The sequence below is a fragment of the Carex rostrata genome, chromosome 26 (assembly GCF_964058835.1).
Source record: "Carex rostrata chromosome 26, lpCarRost1.2, whole genome shotgun sequence".
NCBI lineage: Eukaryota > Viridiplantae > Streptophyta > Magnoliopsida > Poales > Cyperaceae > Carex > Carex rostrata.
Window position 1 is genome coordinate 1,939,046 of NC_135943.1, and position 18,784 is coordinate 1,957,829.

General features: G+C 35.8%; 4 protein-coding genes across 4 annotated transcripts; all 4 read right to left on the reverse strand.

Annotated features, from left to right (window-relative positions):
- Positions 1-57: 57 nt before the first annotated feature.
- On the reverse strand, positions 58-1,546 carry LOC144544593 (uncharacterized). The gene has a single exon (XM_078293124.1). The coding sequence runs from the start codon at positions 1,472-1,474 to the stop codon at positions 305-307; it is 1,170 nt and encodes a 389-aa protein (XP_078149250.1). The 5' UTR covers positions 1,475-1,546; the 3' UTR covers positions 58-304.
- A 4,300-nt stretch (positions 1,547-5,846) lies between these two features.
- Positions 5,847-7,209, reverse strand: LOC144544545 (uncharacterized). The gene has a single exon (XM_078293069.1). It carries the CDS (start codon positions 7,158-7,160, stop codon positions 6,162-6,164), a length of 999 nt encoding a protein of 332 aa, XP_078149195.1. The 5' UTR covers positions 7,161-7,209; the 3' UTR covers positions 5,847-6,161.
- A 1,922-nt stretch (positions 7,210-9,131) lies between these two features.
- LOC144544534 (transcription termination factor MTEF18, mitochondrial-like) lies at positions 9,132-10,508 on the reverse strand. The gene has a single exon (XM_078293058.1). The coding sequence runs from the start codon at positions 10,472-10,474 to the stop codon at positions 9,305-9,307; it is 1,170 nt and encodes a 389-aa protein (XP_078149184.1). The 5' UTR covers positions 10,475-10,508; the 3' UTR covers positions 9,132-9,304.
- A 3,886-nt stretch (positions 10,509-14,394) lies between these two features.
- LOC144544061 (uncharacterized) lies at positions 14,395-15,660 on the reverse strand (the record flags this gene model as incomplete). Its single annotated transcript, XM_078292477.1, has 1 exon — positions 14,395-15,660. A coding segment is annotated over one exon (1,155 nt), but the record flags the coding sequence as incomplete, so codon positions are not given.
- Between the last annotated feature and the right edge of the window lie 3,124 nt (positions 15,661-18,784).

Genomic DNA, 18,784 nt, shown 5'->3' on the forward strand with positions numbered 1-18,784 from the left:
ACTGTAATTGATAGAATGTGTTAGTACAAATAACTGACAAATATTGATAGTATTATAATCATAAGGTTATCCACACAACTGACAGACAACAAAGTCAAATTTACATTAGGAAGACAGATTCATACCCAATGAAGACATGTAATGTGTTAGTACAAATATTGGAATCAAAGCTCAACTGAATCAGATGTTTCAAGCCATATTTAGCTATCAATACAAGGAGGTTTGATATCAATACAAAGAGGTATAAACTTGAAAAAAAAGAAGGAGAAAATCAGAAAGCCGATCAAATCAACTCAAGATATTATTAAAATGTTTCTAATTTTGCAGTTTTCCCAGCACAAGCATCAAGGTAGGTTTGGTGGAGCCAGGGAATAGCATGTTCATATGGCAAAACGAACTTCTCCAGAAACCGCTTCTCAATTGGAACCATAAAAGAAGAAAGAGATAGATTAGCAACAGGAAGTCCTTTCGACTCCAGAAGCTTCTTGACAAGGTTTCGGGGGTTTAGCCGCTTTTCTAAGCTGAACAAGAGAAGAGTTGGAGTTTGGACGATATGCAACTTATCACAAGCAGCTTCCTTCATCAGAAACTCCATCTTGCGGCCTACCATCTTCTCTGTTATCATCAACAAATTAGGGCATTTCCTGATCATAAGGCTTATCTCCTCCTGTGAAAACCCAAGATTTTTAAAGTAAAGCAGCCTTGTATCTAGTGTGCTTTGCTTCACATGGTTCATTAGAATCAACGCATGCAAAAACATTCGAGATGTACATGGAACACCTAATTCTCTAGCTCTTTTCACCTTAACTTCCAATTCTCCAGGCTTAGATCTAATCAATGAAGGAGACCACACAATCATTTGGGTAATTTGACACATAGATAGGCCGCATTGTTCTTGGAGGAAAGATAGATTGGGCATAACATAATTTTCAGTGCTCCTTGTGACTAGAAAAATGTCCCTCTTTAGAGCAATCAACAGTTTCTCTATGGAACCCAAGATCGCCATCCAGAACTGGATCTTCTGCTGCAATTTGGTGTATGAGAATGCATTTGGGCAAATGGAAAGGAAGAGGGATATGTCAGATGGAGAGAAACCAATGTCCAGCAGCTCAGCCATCCTGGGCTTCAAGCACTTCTCAACACTGAAGCAAAGGAACCTCGGGTGACGTGACACAGCGGCACTGATGTGGGGTTCGGTGATACCGGCCTGTCTCAGGAACCGAAGCATGGCATCGGGTTTCTCTGGGGACTTGAGGTGGGGCAAGTACCTGGATAGTCGGGTTGCCTTATTGATGGAGAGGCCGCAAGATTGGATGAGGTAATTTACCGCAAATTGGGAACTGTAGGTCGGAGATGGGGACTCAGGGGATGCAGTTGAGAGGAGGCGAAAGATGGAGGTGGAGGTGGCGCTGCCGCTGACAGGGGAAAGGGAGGAGGGACGAAGGTATAGATGGAACTTGCCCAAGGAAAACATCACCTCACCGGGCTGCAGGAACCGGGTTCCTTAGAGTGGGTTTCTTTTGGGGGCGCTTTCTTGCTACCAGCTACTGCTGTGCTGACTGCTGAGAACTTGTTAGGGGGAAGCGTATAGGTTTTACCTACTTTGCTGTGCGGTGATTTTGATTGGTTCATTCGTTTTGAATCGGACGGATCAGATCAGATCTTGCTCGAATTTTAAAAAAACTCAAAATTTGGGAACCCTTAATCCAATTCATTCGATCCAAAACAAACGGACCAGATCAAAATCACCGCACAGCACCACAGGTAAAACCTCTACAGAGGATAGTGTTTCTTGTTAGGGTATGCAGCTCCTTGGATATGGTCCATATGGATATAACTCCACAAGTCATTAATGGATCCGATCCATTTGTAGGGCTCTCTTCTCAGTTCTAACTTTAATTAGTGGATCGGATCCATTTAAGCACATGCCTTTCCGCACTCAGTTTAATTACAAATATTCATTCGATAGTAAGGGTGAAAATGGAGCGGATAATGAATCAATACGAATACGAATACGAATACGAATACGGATAGTAAATGGATATCAAAATTCAAAACCAAATTTGCCTTAAACGGATACAAATACGGAACAGATATGGATTCGAATACAGATATAAAATGAATAATGATCGGATAATTAAGATATATGAACTTCTAAGATACAAATATTAATTCAAACATTAAATATAAATATTAATGAACTTATAATGGGAGATAATCTATTCATATAATATATATATCAAGAGATGGGCTATGGTGCATTGCAATGCATAGGCCATGGTGTGCATTGGACCATAAATCACCGATTCAAAGTCCAAATGACCGATCCAAACCGTTCATCTTGTTCTCCATATTAATATGTGCTTGGAGACCAAATTTTATATTTTTTGGAATTTTTTTACTATTTATTAAGTCACTTTGAAAATCGCTGATCCAACGGTGGCTTCTGATTTTACTGTTCCAAACAGTCACCGTTGGATCAGCGATTTTCAAAGTGGCTTAATAAATAGTAAAAAAAATTCCAAAAAATATAAAATTTGGTCTCCAAGCACATATTAATATGGAGAACAAGATGAACGGTTTGGATCGGTCATTTGGACTTTGAATCGGTGATTTATGGTCCAATGCACACCATGGCCTATGCATTGCAATGCACCATAGCCCATCTCTATATATCAAATAGGAATGGTAACAAAAGATGTTGTTTTCTAGTGGTTTGAAGTTTACTCCAAAAATATTGAGATGGGTGTACATGAGTTCAAATTCCACCTATAGCAAATATTAATTCCTCTTTTATATGAGTCCAGCCAAACTATTGAGTTTCAGATGATCTGAATATTCACTCCGTTTAGGACTTCGTATTCAAATTCGAATCTTCTATGAATATCCGATAATTATCTGGAAATTATCCAAATTCATCCAGATTCGGATTGTTTTCACCCCTATTCGATAGTCCTAGTTACTAATTATCTAATGAATAATAGAGAGTTCAAATAATTTTATTTTATTTTTTTTGCCTCTATCATACTCTACTTATTAGATTTTTTTAATAAGAAAAAATTAAAATTATATATTATAATAAAATCGTTATATGTGATTTATATTATTTTCTTTATATATACATAAAAAATATTGTCACTTTTCAAAAAAAAATTTGTGAGAATCAATAAGTTGAAAAATCAACATCCATAATATATTCATATTAATGTATTTTCATAAGCTCTTGATACCGATCAAAACAAAGTCAAAATATGGTGATATTTAATATATCCATAGAGAAAATGATATAAATCAAATGTAATGGTTTTGTTTTAATATTTGAATTTTAAATTTTAAGTTCTTAATATTTAAAAAAAATGAGTAGGATTAAAATACCTCGTTGGTTTTGTGCCAATCATGCTCCAACATCATTATCTCTATTTTCAAAGTCTAAATAATCGATCCAAACCGTTCAACATAATCTTCATATTAAAATGTGCTTGGATAACAAATTTTATGATTTTTAGAATTTGTTTACTAATAGTTTAGAGAGGTACAAAATCATTATTTTCGAATGGCCGAGAATCTTCTAAAAACCAGTGATTTTGTATCTATTTTGAAAAATAACAAAAAAAATATTCAAAAAAAATATAAAATTTGTATCAAAGCACATTTTAATATGAAGATCATATTGAGCAATTTGAATTGACGGCTTAAACTTTAAAAATAGATATAATAGTGTTGGGACATGATGGGACACAAAATCAATGGTGTATTCTAACCCTACACATTTTTTAATTGTTAATAATATCACATCTGAAATTTTTCTACGATATTATACTTAAAATCTTATATAGTCATCATTCTAATTATCTCTCTTAACTTTTGATGTTTGAGATGAGTGTTAAAAACTCGAGAAACATATTAAGTCATCAGCTTTTATTTTTATTACTCTCTGAATTGAAGTTGAAATGTAAAGGCGAAAACAAAACCAACCAAAAAGTGATTAGTAAATTTTTGCTAACAAAAATAAATATATCCAAATTTTCACTGATTTGAACGATTCAATAAATAATAGATCTCGAATATTGAAACTTTTTCTTCCAGTTCAATCTTATAGCACCTTTTATGTATGTATCGGCCTACCAGATAATCTGCTTAGCACCCCAGCTTGGCAGATACTACCGTGTAGTTTTCTACCAGTAATGTACCTCCATCAATTGGTAAAACCAAAATTCTGGCCTAGTTCATTTTGTCAATTTTTGCTTTCTGGCATGGTTGAGGTATCTAAAAAATGTGAATTAGAAGACCACCTTGTCGTAGTACCATAATTGAAGGGTACCATGATGCCGGTTCAATAACATGCCTTGGCTAGTAAAGAAAAAGTTTTACCGGGGCACCAAACTTCAGGATTGCAATGCAAACTAATTTGTCTTGAAATAGCCACCTTATTGCTGGTACGGTGGTACCTTGATGGACCAGTGTAATTGGACAGATAGCCGAGGTACAATTCAACCAGCAATGTGACATGCTACCTATACCTCGTACCATAACCAGGCCAATTTAAATATTTTAGTTCTGTTACTTTAACACCAGAAAAAAAAAAATTAGTCTATAACTTGTAGCCCATGGAACTGATAGTTTTTTTTCAGTTATACCAATGTTGGACTGATATTGTACCAGTCTGATTTGGATTGTGGTCAAACTTATGTGCTGATATCTATTCTTCACAGACTCCATCATAATAATAAATATCAGAAACAATTGAAAATGGAAAATTAAATTTGTTAAAAACACTACTCATTGAAAAATGCTTTGGAAGTTGCATCTAGCTTGGCCAATAGAGCTGTTACTGGCTGAATTCATAGGTCTAAGATTTTGTACAATTGAATGAGCTCTGCTGTTAATGGGGAACCCTAATACAACCCTGTTAATACTGTATGCTGGCTTTTGCTGCAAGGAGGTTGATGTCTCAGGTTATGTGGATTTAGCTCTGGCTGCTGCTGAACTAAATTTCATTTTATTTTTGTTATCAATTTTGTAGTTAGGTTTGGAGTTTGTATTATGATTTTTATTGTGTGGCTTATACGGGCAAGTGCTTTGCTGAATCTAAGACGAGCATCGTTTATCGAGATTTGTAGGAGTAGCTGAGGTGGAACATCACACAGTGCTTCACAAGCAGGTTTGAAACGCTCTTTATCTTTTTTCCATTGTCAATCGTGGTTCATGAGCAGCTTTCAACTGCTCATTAGTGCATCCCAACCTGTCATGAAGGAAACGCTGGGTTTGAACCCAGGCAACGAGGATGCTAAAGTTTGTACCTGAATGAGAACTCTGGGCAGGTCATGAAGGAAAAGGTTTTAAAATACAGTCGTAAGTTATTACACTTACAGATTGTTTATTAATTCCTTCAGTACATTTAGACTCTGGTTGTGATTCAGAACAACTACCATAATGTAATGCTTTGGTGTGATCAATAAAATACCAAAAACAATAGATGGTGGTCATTTCCTTTGGTGTGATCAATAAATTCGATATTGCAAAGGTGTCCACAAACCAAGAATCAGAAATTATGTATTCAGTTGTCAGGTCTAAATAGGTCAGGTGAGACAAGACCCATTTAACACATGCAGGATGAACAAAACAGTTCTTGTCAGGTGAAGAATTCCAGCTTTATACTAGCTAGATACTAGAGTAGAATAATAAGAGCATTGTGTTCAACCTAATAAGAGCTTTATACTAGCTTTATACTAGCTAGATACTAGCTTCAAAATAATAAGAGCATTGACATGACTGACAGAAAACAAAATCAACATTATATCAAGATGAATGATTCATAATTAGTGAAGAAATGTAGCTCTTATTGCATATTTGGAATCAAATTTCAGCTCAATTAGTAGTTTCGATGCATATTAAGCACACCAATACAAAGAGGTCCCAACTTCAACCAAAAAAAAAGGGAAGAAAGAAATATAAAAAAATAAAAAATCCAACAAAATCATCATAAGGTACTATTAAAAAAACATTTATAGTGGCAGTTTCCCAGCACAACCATCAATGTATGCTTGGTGAAGTCCAGGAATAGTGTGTTCATATGGCAGAATAAACTTCTCCATAAACCGCTTGTCATTTGGAAACATAAAAGAAGAAAAAGCTTGATTAGCAACAGGAAGTCCTTTCGACTACAGAAGCTTCTTGACAAGGCTTCGGGGTTTTAGCCGCTTTTCTAAGCTAAGCATGAGAAGAGCTGGATTTCGGACAATATGCAACTTATCACAAACAGCTTCCTTAATCAGAAACTCCATCTTGGGGCCCACTATTTTTTCTGATAAATTCAACAAATTAGGGGATTTACTGATCATAAGGCTTACCTCCTGCTGTGAAAACCCAAGATTTTTCAAGTAAAGCAGCCTTGCATCTATTGTGCTTTGCTTCACGCGGTTTATTAGAATCAATGCATGCAAAAACATTCCAGATGTAGATGAAACACATAATTCACGGGCCCTTTTCACCTTAACTTCTAATTCTTCAGGCCTAGATGTAATCAAGGTAGGAGACAACATAATCATTTGGGCAATTTGACAAACAGATAGGCTGCATTGTTCTTGGAGGAAAGATATGTTGGGCACAACATAATTTCCATGTTTCCTTGTAAGTAAGAAAATATCCCTCCTTATAGCATGCAACAATTTCTCTATGGAACCCATGATCGGTATCCAGAACTGGATCTTCTGCTGCAATTTGGTGTTGGCGAATGCATTTGGGCAAATGGAAACGAGGAGGGAGATGTCAGATGGAGAGAAACCAATCTCCACCAGCTCGGCCATCCTGGGCTTCAAGCACTTCTCAACACTGAAGCAAAGAAACCGCGGGGAACGCAACACGGCTGCACTGATGTCGCATTCATTGACCCCGGCCTGTCTCAGAAACCAAAGAACAGCATCGGGTTTCTCTGGGGACTTGAGGTGGGGCAAGTACCTGGATAGTTGGGTTGCCTTATTGGTGTGGAGGCCGAATGATTGAATGAGGTAATCTACCGCAAATTGGGAACTGGAGATGGGAGATGGGGCCTCCGGGGTTGCAGTTGAGAGGAGGCGAAAGATGGTGGAGGTGGCACTGCCTCTGACAGGGAATAGAGAGGAGGGACGAAGGTAATGATGGAACTTGCGTAAGAGAAACATCACCTCACCGTCTCTTTAGCGGGGGTTTGTTTTGGAGGCGCTTGCTTGCTACCGGCTAGTCAGTGCTCACGCTGATTGTCGAGTGCTCAGAACTTTTATTAGGGTATACAGCTCCTCGGATTCGGGCATATAGCTTTCAGATCTCCTCAGAGTCTGATCCGTTTGTTTCGAATCGGACGGACCAGATCAGATCTTGTCCGAATTTTAAAAAAACTCAAAATTTAATGAACCCTTAATCCAGTCTGTCCGATCCGAAACGAACGGATCAGATTAAAAGCTCTGCACGGAAAAACTCCGCAGAGAATAGCGTTCCCAGAGGGGGATAACAGTCATGATGGATCGGATCCATTTCTACAACTCTCTTATCAGTTCTCATTGTTTTTGTTTTTTTAAAAGCTTGATAGTGATTCAATTTAATTAATTAATGAATCGGATCTACTTTGTAACCACATGCCTTATCCGCTCTGGAATGGGGCATGATATTTGATAAGGATTGTTGACTTATTGAGATTATGGTAATATACACATATTACAGTTGAACTCATGTTATAGATCTGTATCTTTATTTTAAAGTTTAAATTGTTAATTCAAACTATTAAAATGATTAATCTATATAAAACTGTATTTAAAACCAAATTTTACATTTTTTAAATTTCATTAATATACTTTTAGGAGCAAAATTAGCGTGTGATGTATTCACCAATTTTGTTTGGTAATCACAACTTCAAAAATCTATGAAATTGGTTTCAAACGACGAATTCAAACAGTTGAAACCGATATACTTCACGAGTAATACGTGCACATGCAAAATTTCAAAATTTTCGAATATATTTAGTACAAAGTCAAGCAGTAAAAAAGTGATGAAAAATGAATATATTAAAATAACTTATAAAATTTCATTTTTTTTTTCCACTTGACTTTATACTAAATGAATTTCAAAATTTCAAAATTTTGCATATACACACATCATTCGTGAAATATATCGGTTTTAATAGTTTGAATTCATCGTTTGAAGTAATTCGATAAATTTTTAGAATTGTACTCACTAAACCTTCTTAATAAGCACATCACATGCTAGTTTACTCTATTTTTAGATTGATAAAAAGAACTTTCGATTGCTATAAATTCAGGTGTGTTTTTTTATATATTTTAAATATAGTAAAAAAATTACATAAAATCTAGTCTCCATGTATCTATAACTGTTCGAATTGATTGTTTAAAATTTTAAAATTAAAATATAAATTTATAGCACAGATCCATTTAAAATATTCATATTACCATAGCCTCACCTTGTTATTTTACGAATATATGATCTGAATATTATCCAATATTATACTATAAGAACTCAGCATTATACTTAATTTTTATGTAGAGTGTGAGTAAAAAAAATTATCAAATAATCAACTTGTCTTATGATTCTAAAATTTTACATCTTTTACAACAATAAGAGCATAATAAATAACATTTCAATCTAAAGTTACAGGAAGATCATAGCTTTCCTTGACAAGTCCAACTAACCAAACTTTGACTTTACATCATTGAGAGTGAGGCTATGGTACTATTTATAGCGCATTTTTTTAATAGGTATCAAAAATCTCTTGATCTAAAGATTTTAGACCATTCTCAATGAGTGATTTTCTAACTATAGAAAAATAGTGAACAAATTAAAAAAAAATGTAAAATTTGACTTCCAAAGTGCGAAATGCATAGTACTTTAGCCTCATTCTACATCATTCATTTCATAAAATAAGATAGAACAGCAAAAAAGTAAAATAATTGTATAGGTAGAAAATTTTCTAACTCTAAATGGGTTAGGTCTCACCAGACACATTAACACATGCTTGGACCTAAACAACAAGGTCAAGAATTACAGCTTCATTCTAAAATTGATTGATTGTACAATTGAGTACAATAACTGATAGCTTTATAATCATAAGGGATCGACACCCCTGACATACAACAAAGTCAAAATCACATTAAGAAAAGATAGATTCAAACCCAACAATGACATGTAATGTGTTAGTACAAACATTTGGAATCAAAGCTCAACTGAATCAGATGATGTTTCCAGTCATATTTATCATCAATACAAAGTGGTAAAAACTTGGAAAAAAAAAAGCCAATCAAATAAACTCAGGATATTGTTAAACAGTTTCTAATGTAGCAGTTTTCCCAGCACAAGCATCAAGGTAGATTTGGTGGAGGCGGGGAATAGCGTGTTCATATGGGAAAACAAACACGTCCACAAACCGCTTCTCGTTTAGCACCACAAAAGAAGAAAAAGTTCGATTTGCCACAGAAATTCCTTTTGACCCCAAAAGCTTCCTGACAAGGTTCCGGGGGATGAGGCGCTTTTCCAAGCTGTATGTGAGAATAGCTGGAAACTGGATTATATTCGACATATTACATGCCGCTTCCTTCATCAGAAACTCTATTTTACGGCCTACCAACTTCTCTGGTATCCGCAACACATAAGGGGATTTACTGATCATAAGGCTTACCTCCTCCTGTGAAAACCCGAGATTTTTCCAATAAAGCAGTCTTGCATCTATTGTGCTTTGCTTCAGGCAGTTTATAAGAACTAACGCATGCAAAAACATTCCAGATGTACATGAACCACATAATTCATGGGCCCTTTTCACCTTAACTTCTAATTCATCATGCCTAGACGAAATCAAGCTAGGAGACCACACAATCATTTGGGCAATTTGACCACTAGATAGGCTGCATTGTTCTTGGAGGAAAGATATGTTGGGCACAACATAATTTTCATGTTTCCTTGTAAGTAGGAAATTGTCCCTCTTTAGAGCAAGAAACAGTTTCTCTATGGAACCCAAGATCTGCATCCAGAACTGGATCTTCTGCTGCAATTTGGTGTATGAGAACGAATTTGGGCAAATGGAAAGGAGGACGGATATGTCAGATGGAGAGAAACCAATCTCCACAAGCTCAGCCATCCTGGGCTTTAAGCGCTTCTCCACACTCAAGCAAAGGAACCTTGGGTCACGCGACACAGCAGCAATGATATCAGGTTCAGTGATACCAGTCTGTCTCAGAAACTGGAGCACGGCATCGGGTTTCTCTGGGGATTTGAGGTGCGGCACGTACCTGGATAGTTGGGTTGCCTTATTGGTGGAGAGGCCGCAAGATTGGATGAGGTAATTTACCGCAAATTGGGAACTGGAGGTCGGAGAAGGGGCCTCATGGATTGCAGTTGAGAAGAGGCGAAAGATGGAGGTGGCGGTGGCGCTGCCGCTGACAGGGGAAAGGGAGGAGTGACGGAGGTACAGATGGAAATTGCGCAAGGAAAACATTACCTCGAAGGTTTAGGGTTTGGAGGCGCTTGGCTTCCTGTTGTGCTGTGTGTTGAGAATTTGTTACTTCGTTTTAGGATATGCAGCTCCTCGGATTTGGATATCAGTCATTAATGGATCGGATCCATTTCTAGGCCCACTTCTCAGTTCTTATTTTAATTAGTGGATCGGATCCATTTCTAAGCACATGCCTTTCCGCTCAGGGATGTGTTAAATTACGAATATCCATTTCATAGTTAAGTAATCTAAATATCTAATTAATAAGATCACATCTGAAATTTTTATATCATATTGTACTTAAAATCATATAGAAGTCAGCATTCTAATTATCTCTCTTAATTTTTGAAGTTTGAGACGAGTGTTAAAAACTCAAGAACTAGTTAACACGTCAGCTTTTGTATAACTCTCTGAATTGAAGTTGAAATGTAATAAAAGGAAACAAAATCAAACAAGAGATTAGTAAATTTTTGCTAGCAAAAATAAATATATCTAAATTTTCACTGATTTGAACGATTCAATAAATAACAGATCTCGAATATTGAATATTTTTTCTTCCAGTTCAATCTGATTTGGTCGGATTTTTGGATCACAGAAGATTTATTTCCGCTGCTTAGCACCCCCAGCTTGGCAGATGCTACTGTGTAGTTTTGTACCAGTAATGTACCTCCATCAATTGGTAACACCAAACTTCTTCCTTTGATTATCATTCTCTTTAGCCTTGTGGAAAGAACTATATTCTCAGAATACTGGAATCATTTTTCTCACTGGAACCCATTTGTGGGGGCCATAAAATGCCAAGTTTCTGGATCAGAAAGTAGCAAAACATACGGCAAAGATTGAAAGAAACCGGACATTATTTTCTCTTGAAAGTAATATTTTTGTCAGAAAAGATATGCCTCTCTAACTCAGCATCATCCCTTTTAAATACAGCCCTCTGAGAGAGGGATATTGGAGGTGGCGCTGCCGCTGACAGGGATATGGGTGAGGTATAGATAGAACTTGCATAAGGTAAACATCACCTCACCCAGAGTTCCATAGAGTGGGTTTGTTTCAGAGGCGCTTGCTTGCTACTAGAGCTACTGCCTACTGTTGTGCGCCTGTGCTGAGTGCGGCTGAGGAGAACTGGAGAACTTATTGAATTCGTATCCTCTGCATTAACGGAACATGCGTTAATAGATCTGGACCGTCCGATTGAGATCCGCACTAATATTAAAGGGCCCCATGCGCTATAGGCATGAGCTGGCTCTGATTCTTATTCAATATTTTATTTCTTTTGAGAGTTCAATCAACTTAACCTGAGATTCAATTTAATTAGTATGGTTCAAAACATTTTAATTTTTATGTTTCCATCATTGTCTTCATTTCTTAAATCTTTTATTCCATAATTTTTAAAACAAATAACAAAATAGATGTGAATTATGTTATAGCATTTCAATTTTGTATTTACGAGAACTAACAACTAGGAAAAAAATTCATGGTTAAAAATTCTCCATTGATGAAATTTTACATATAATAATACAACTCAAAATGAAGTTGAATTATACACTAAGCATATGCTATTTTTACCTAGACATTACAATTTATATTTGGGGTCATTAAAATTTTACAAAAATGGATAATTATTTGCTATGATATTTTGAAACAAAAATATATACAAAGCATGTAATCTAAAGTATTGATAATTATTTTTTTCATTCGCGTTTCTTGGATTGGCAGAAGGTGAATCAGTCATAGGACAAGGTGGAGTTTGAGAGGCTACGCACATGATGCAAGGTATAAGAGGGAGCATTAGCCATACCATATGGTATGACATAAAAAGTAAGATTAGGAGAAGGATAGTGCAAAATAAAACCACCAAATACCAATGTATAGAATAAGTGGTAAGCTTGTACGGTAAGGCCACAACATGTAATGTACATATCCCCTTAACATGTCATATGCTTCATGAATGAAGCATCCTCTCATCGCAGTAATTTTCCAAAATGGCTAGCATATCATAATAGTCAATTTGAAATGCGGGTAATGTGGGATCTAATACACCCTCTACTTTTAATCTGTCAATTACCCTCCTTTTGAACCTTTCCATACTTTGGATTTTCATGCAAATTGTTAACCACCTTGTAAGTGTTTAATTTGTTGACTGCTACTTGTTAAGAAAAGTATGAGCAATTACAGTGTTCCTGTATTTTGTTGCTATTTCGTGAAGATTCAACATGTGAGGTATCACCTCTCTTACGCTTCTCTACAACAGAATTGGTATGCCCCAGTTATCTCTACCGAAGGACCGATACCAAACTTATGGGGTTGCTGGTATGAGGTGTTTGATTGGTAGTGTTGTCGGTATCAGTTACTTGTCTAGATTCATGCACGATTATGTCATCTTTGAGCTATCTGGGTTTAGATTGGAATGGTTAGATTTGTAATATTTGTTTTGCTGCATCACTTCCGCACAACTTCTCCATGACTCTGAACCAAGGAAAATTCTTTTGCTGATAAGGTTTGTATTATTTTTTTTTTGTGCAAGTATGGATTATTGTTGTTATAAGCATAGTGACAAACAAAAAGTTCAGGCTCGGTTCAGTGAGTTCAAAAATTCGTGATTCGGACATAATTCGGAAATGATTCGGTACAACAAGGAAGCCAAAAAAAAAATCCCCAAAAAAACCCCAGCAAAATAAAAAATTCGAAATTATTTTTTTTGGCGTTTTTTTCATGAATAATACGTGACTCGCATTTTATATGCGTTTTATTCGCAAATAAAATGTATTATACGTTTTTTCCGTTTTATTCGGAGTTCAGTTCGAAAACGTCAAAAAAATGTTTAATACACGAATAAATGAATGAAAAACGACCAATTGCTTTTCAATTGTTTTGAATTTCAAAATGAATGAAACGAACAATTGTCTTGCCTAGCTTACTTAAATTCACACTATATGGATGCTAAGCCAGCTAGACCAATCTCTAAAAAAGGATGATGGCATGACTTCATCAATGGTTGGCTTTTATTTTTTTAATAACAAAATATTAGTTAGGTTCAAATGGTCTGCAATATGCATAAGCACTTAGTATTAGGTTTACATGTATTGGAGAAGAACATATTGGGGACTCTTAGCATATCACTGTGTGCATCTTACCATTATCACCTTCCTGATTTCGTGATCTGCATATTAACTGTATATTTGCGGTAATAGAGCTGTTTGTAATATTTTATTTTAGGAAAATTAGGTAGATGTAATAAGATTGTAAAAGCATGAAATCCAATTTAAACAATACTACAGTTTTCTCAACACGTGACATTAATATACTGGATTGTACTGGTACATACTGGTCTAGGTACAAGCTGGTACTGGGTCCATGGAATCACTGATGCTGCCAGTTCATTTAAGCAAAAGATAACCAAACAACTAGTGTCTTTTTATTTCTTAAATCAGTCATAGTTTTATGCTAATTTTTCACTCGACGCAAAAGATCTTTCATAGGCGCAGATAGCTCCGTTGAGTACTAATACATGGTATCAAAATTGAGATTACCATACCAGCTATGCATCAGTACCCTAAGTGGTTTTGTTTGGCTTTTTGTTCGTATTCCTCCAATTTGTAAAACAAACCTAAAGAAAATAATGTGGCCCAAAACTTGCGAAAAAGCTCAGAGGGCAATAACAAAATTCAGGTGAGACCAGACCCATTAACACACCAGGTTGATCTAAACAGTTCATGTCAGGTCAGGTATTCTAGCTTTATACTAGACACTAGACTACATAGATTGTTCCATGAACAATAACTGATATCTTTAAAATAATAAGAGCATTGACATGATTGACAAAGAACAAAATCATCATTATAGATTAATAACTAGTGAAGAAATGTAACTCTTCATTGCATATTTGGAATCAAAGTTCAGCTCAATTAGCAGTTCCGAGCCATATTAAAGCATACCAATACAAAGAGGCGACGACTTCTAAAAAAACAAGAAAGAGAAAAATATAAAAAACAAAAACCAAGCAAATCAGCTTAAGGCACTTTTAAAACCAATTATAGTTGCAGTTTCCTTGCACAAGCATCAAGGTATGCTTGGTGGAGCCCTGGAATAGCATGTTCATACGGCAAAACAAACTTCTCCAGAAACCGCTTCTCAATCGGAAACACAAAAGAAGCAAAAACTTGATTAGCCACAGAAAGTCCTTTCGACTCCAGAAGCTTCTTGACAAGGTTTCGGGGTTTTAGCCGCTTTTCTAAGCTGGAGAGGAGAAGATATGGATTTCGGACAATATACAACTTATCACAAGCAGCTTCCTTCATCAGAAACTCCATCTTGCAGCCTACCATCTTCTCTGTTAGCATCAACAAATTGGGGCATTTCCTGATCATAAGGCTTACCTCCTGCTGTGAAAACCCAAGATTTTTCAAGTAAAGCAGCCTTCTATCTATCGTGCTTTGATTCACACAGTTTGTTAGAATCAACATATGCAAAAACATTCGAGATGTATACGGAACACCAAATTCTCTGGCCCTTTGCACCTTAACTTCCAATTCTTCAGGCCTAGATGTAATCAAGGTAGGTCTCCACACAATCATTTGGGCAATTTGACAAATAGATAGGCTGCATTGTTCTTGGAGGAAAGATATGTTGACCATAACATAATTTTCATGGTTTCTGTTGAGCAGAAACATGTCCCTCTTTAGAGCAAGCAACAGTTTCTCTATGGAACCCAATATCGGCATCCAAAACTGGATCTTCTGCTGCAATTTGGTGTGTGCAAACGTGTTTGGGCAAAGTGAAAGGAGAAGGGAGATGTCAGATGGAGAGAAACCAATCTCCAGCAGCTCAGCCATCCTGGGCTTCATGCAATTTTCCACACTGAAGCAAAGGAAGGATGGGTCATGCGACACAGCGGCACTGATGTCGGGTTCAGTCACACCGGCTTGTCTCAGGAATTGAAGCACGGCATCAGGTTTCTCAGGGGACTTGAGGTGGGGCAAGCACCTGGATAGCCTGGTTGCCTTATTGGTGGAGAGGCCGCATGATTGAATGAGGTAATTTACCGCAAATTGGGAAGGGTTGCAGTGCAGACGACACGATAACTGGAGGAGGTGGAGGAGGAGGTGGCGCCACCCCTGACAGTAGAAAGCGAGGTACGAAAGTTTAGATGATAATTGCCAAAGAGAAGCATCATCTCGCCGTGGTTTTTATTTTGGAGGCGCTCCCTTGCTAGTTACTACTGAATACTGATAAGTAGGGGAGGGGATATACGGGTCCTCTCACTATCTTGGTTAGTGGATCGGATCCATTTCTACTACTAGATCCACATGCCTTTGAATTTATAGGAATTGGACGTTTGGACAAGAGCTCGTTAATTAGAAATAATTAATATAAGCGATCTAAAGGATAGTAATTTTGTTAACAAATGGACCCAAATTAATTTAACCCCAATACATATGTGCTACGATAATAATTTGGCGTTTAACAAATTTATCTTATTCAATGAAAAATAAGTCTTTTGAGAGTTCAATCAACTTAACCTGAAATTCAGTTTACAATGGTTCAAAAAATTAAATTTTTTTATGTTTCCATCATTGTCTTCGTTTAATAAATTATTTATCACATAATATAAAAAAATAACAAAATAGATGTGATTTGTGTTTTAGCATTTTCGTTTATTATTCACGAGAAACTAAAAAAAAAAATCATTGTTAAAAATTGTCTCCATCAATGAAATTTTACAAATCACTATACAAATAAAAATGAAGTTAAATTATGTAACTTTTTGTGTCTACATCGAAGCAATAATATAGATCATATATGCTAATTTTATTTGGGCATTACAATTTACATCTGGGATCAACTGATTTTCTTTTCTTACAAAGAAGAGGGATCGAAAAATAAAACTTAATGTAAACACAGGTGAATCTCAAATTAGGCCACAAATGAACCTGTGCCTTATTTTGTTCGATTTTTAATATATATATACTTTTTTACAGCCTGTGTTATAGGCTGTAAAGCGGGCTGAAAGCCTGAAAAGCGGGTATATATTATAGAATAGATAACTTGGAGTTCGTTGGATCTGTCCCAAAGCCCAACATTATTTTTTATCGGATAATATCATAATAGGTGTACAAAATGTAGCAAACTTTTTTATATATTTTGGAGTCTTCCTATTTAAAACAATACATTTAACATCATTATTAGTAAAATAAGTAGTAGTTTTGGTTAAACTACTGCTAAACCACATTTTGGTTCCATAATCATCGTTAAACTAATTTAGTTTCAACAAGCTTTAGTATAGTTCTCTTTTGTATTAGACAGTTAGCTCCGTAAGAACAAATGGGCTGTATAAACAAAATGGGCCGAATTGGGACAGTGGAAAAGCTGGCCTTAGGTCACCTGTTCGGGGAAAAAAAGTAATAATATTTAAAATGAAATAAAAATGATAAGGATTATTATAATAATCTGTACTACTAAATGATGAGTATTTTAAGTATAGGATTTTATACTTGTTTTATACTCTTTAGACTTTTAAATTTATAAATCTAAATATTCAAAGAAAGGTTAGTTGCAAGTGTACAATCTATTCTTGTAGTACTTTGGTTATCGATTCACAGGGAAATCGAGAAATATTAGCATTTAACTCTATTGATTTGTTTCAGATTTGTGCAAGAAAGTAAAATTAAATGGGGGATTTTGTTCTAACAATCCTAAGTTCGGATTCAATACCTAAGGAAAAAGAGGTTGTAATAACTAAAGTAAAAAAGAAAGTAAAAGAGAATATTGGTTGCTTTCAAGAATTGGGAAGATCTAGGAGCATTTGGTCTACAATCTCTTGCTAATTCTATCTATTCGGTATTGTTTAAATTCATGTATGATTTGATGAGGTTTCTAACCTAAAGTGTTAAAAAGGGTCACGATCGTGAATTAGTAGCGTGCCTAGATAGTTTCGGACTTCACGGTCGTTCTTCACCCTAGATATCTAGACCGATTAAGCTCTTGTTAGCCTATTTCAACTAATTATTGATACAAGTATTTTGGTGTGGTGAGTTAATGTTCCTCGAATTTTAGGTGTTGTCACCATCCTAAAGGGATATTTAACACTCATGCACACAAAATACATATCAATCCTTAATCAATCTACGTGTCCTAAGTAAGGGTTTGATTTCACGGTCGTTCTTCACCAAATCCTAACCTTTAATTTCTATAGTTCCGGTTTTGGATATCAAAGTACGGTCGCTTCTAATCCAAATCCTAAGGTATTTGTGTTCATAATTTGGTACTCTCATCTCATCCTAACTACTTTGGTTCTTTGGAATCCAAAGAGAATCCAAAGCGGGACTACATCGATTGCAAGTACTAAACTATGTAATTAACACAAATGATAAATCACAAAAATTAACAATCAAATCACATAAAATAATCATAATAAAAACAAATAACTAAATAAGATAAAATTAAACAAGTTCATGCATCAACCTAAACCCCTGAAGAGAAAACTAGCCTCTCATGGAGATGCAAGTATTCAACAAAAAATTCATTACAAAAGATTGGTTAAAACAAAGAGAAATTAAAGGGAGAAATAGATTACACCCTTCTCTAGATAAAAGAACCCTTATTCTTGCATTCTTCTTCTTTCTTCAATTGCTTTCTTGATTGCAGAATTTTACGCTAAGTATTGGTGGAGAAGAGATATTGAGAGATGAGATGATCTTTGCGAAGAGATGCATGCCTTGAATAGGAATGAACCTCCTCTTTTATAGCTGAAAACCATGCCCAATTTAGAAGGTAGAATGTGGGGTTAGTGGGTGCTATCTTTATATGTTTTCTAGATTGGCATGTCTAATTTTTGTAACACCATGTAGATTGAGAGAATTGTCGTGAAAAACGATATAATTTATAATTTCATTTGTTCATTTTTAATTAACTTAATTAGTAGGCCATGATACAAATGAAATTGATTTCCATACCAAAAGAGGCCCAACCCAATTAAATTCCAGCAGCCCATATTTCATTTTCAAATAACCAACTCATATAACCACCTCTTCATTTGAAAACTGATCACATTTGCATCCCATGTACACGCCTCCCTCCTTTCAAAAATTTAAACTACATGAAACCCTGCCCAGCCCCGACCCTCTTCCTATTTAAGACTAACCTCTCTCTCTCTCTTCACTCCACACAACCCTCCCTCTCTAAACCGTCTCTCTTCTCTCTATTCTGGGGAGACCCACCTCTGTCCCCTTGTCTCTCACCCAACCAACGTCCCCTCTCTGTCATATATATATCTCTCTCTCAAACTGCTGCAACCCCTCTATTTGGTTGGAA

Bases quoted from the DNA above. Each gene is read 5' to 3' on its own strand.
- LOC144544534 (XM_078293058.1), bottom strand. From the start codon at position 10,474: ATGTTTTCCTTGCGCAATTTCCATCTGTACCTCCGTCACTCCTCCCTT.
- LOC144544545 (XM_078293069.1), bottom strand. From the start codon at position 7,160: ATGTTTCTCTTACGCAAGTTCCATCATTACCTTCGTCCCTCCTCTCTA.
- LOC144544593 (XM_078293124.1), bottom strand. From the start codon at position 1,474: ATGTTTTCCTTGGGCAAGTTCCATCTATACCTTCGTCCCTCCTCCCTT.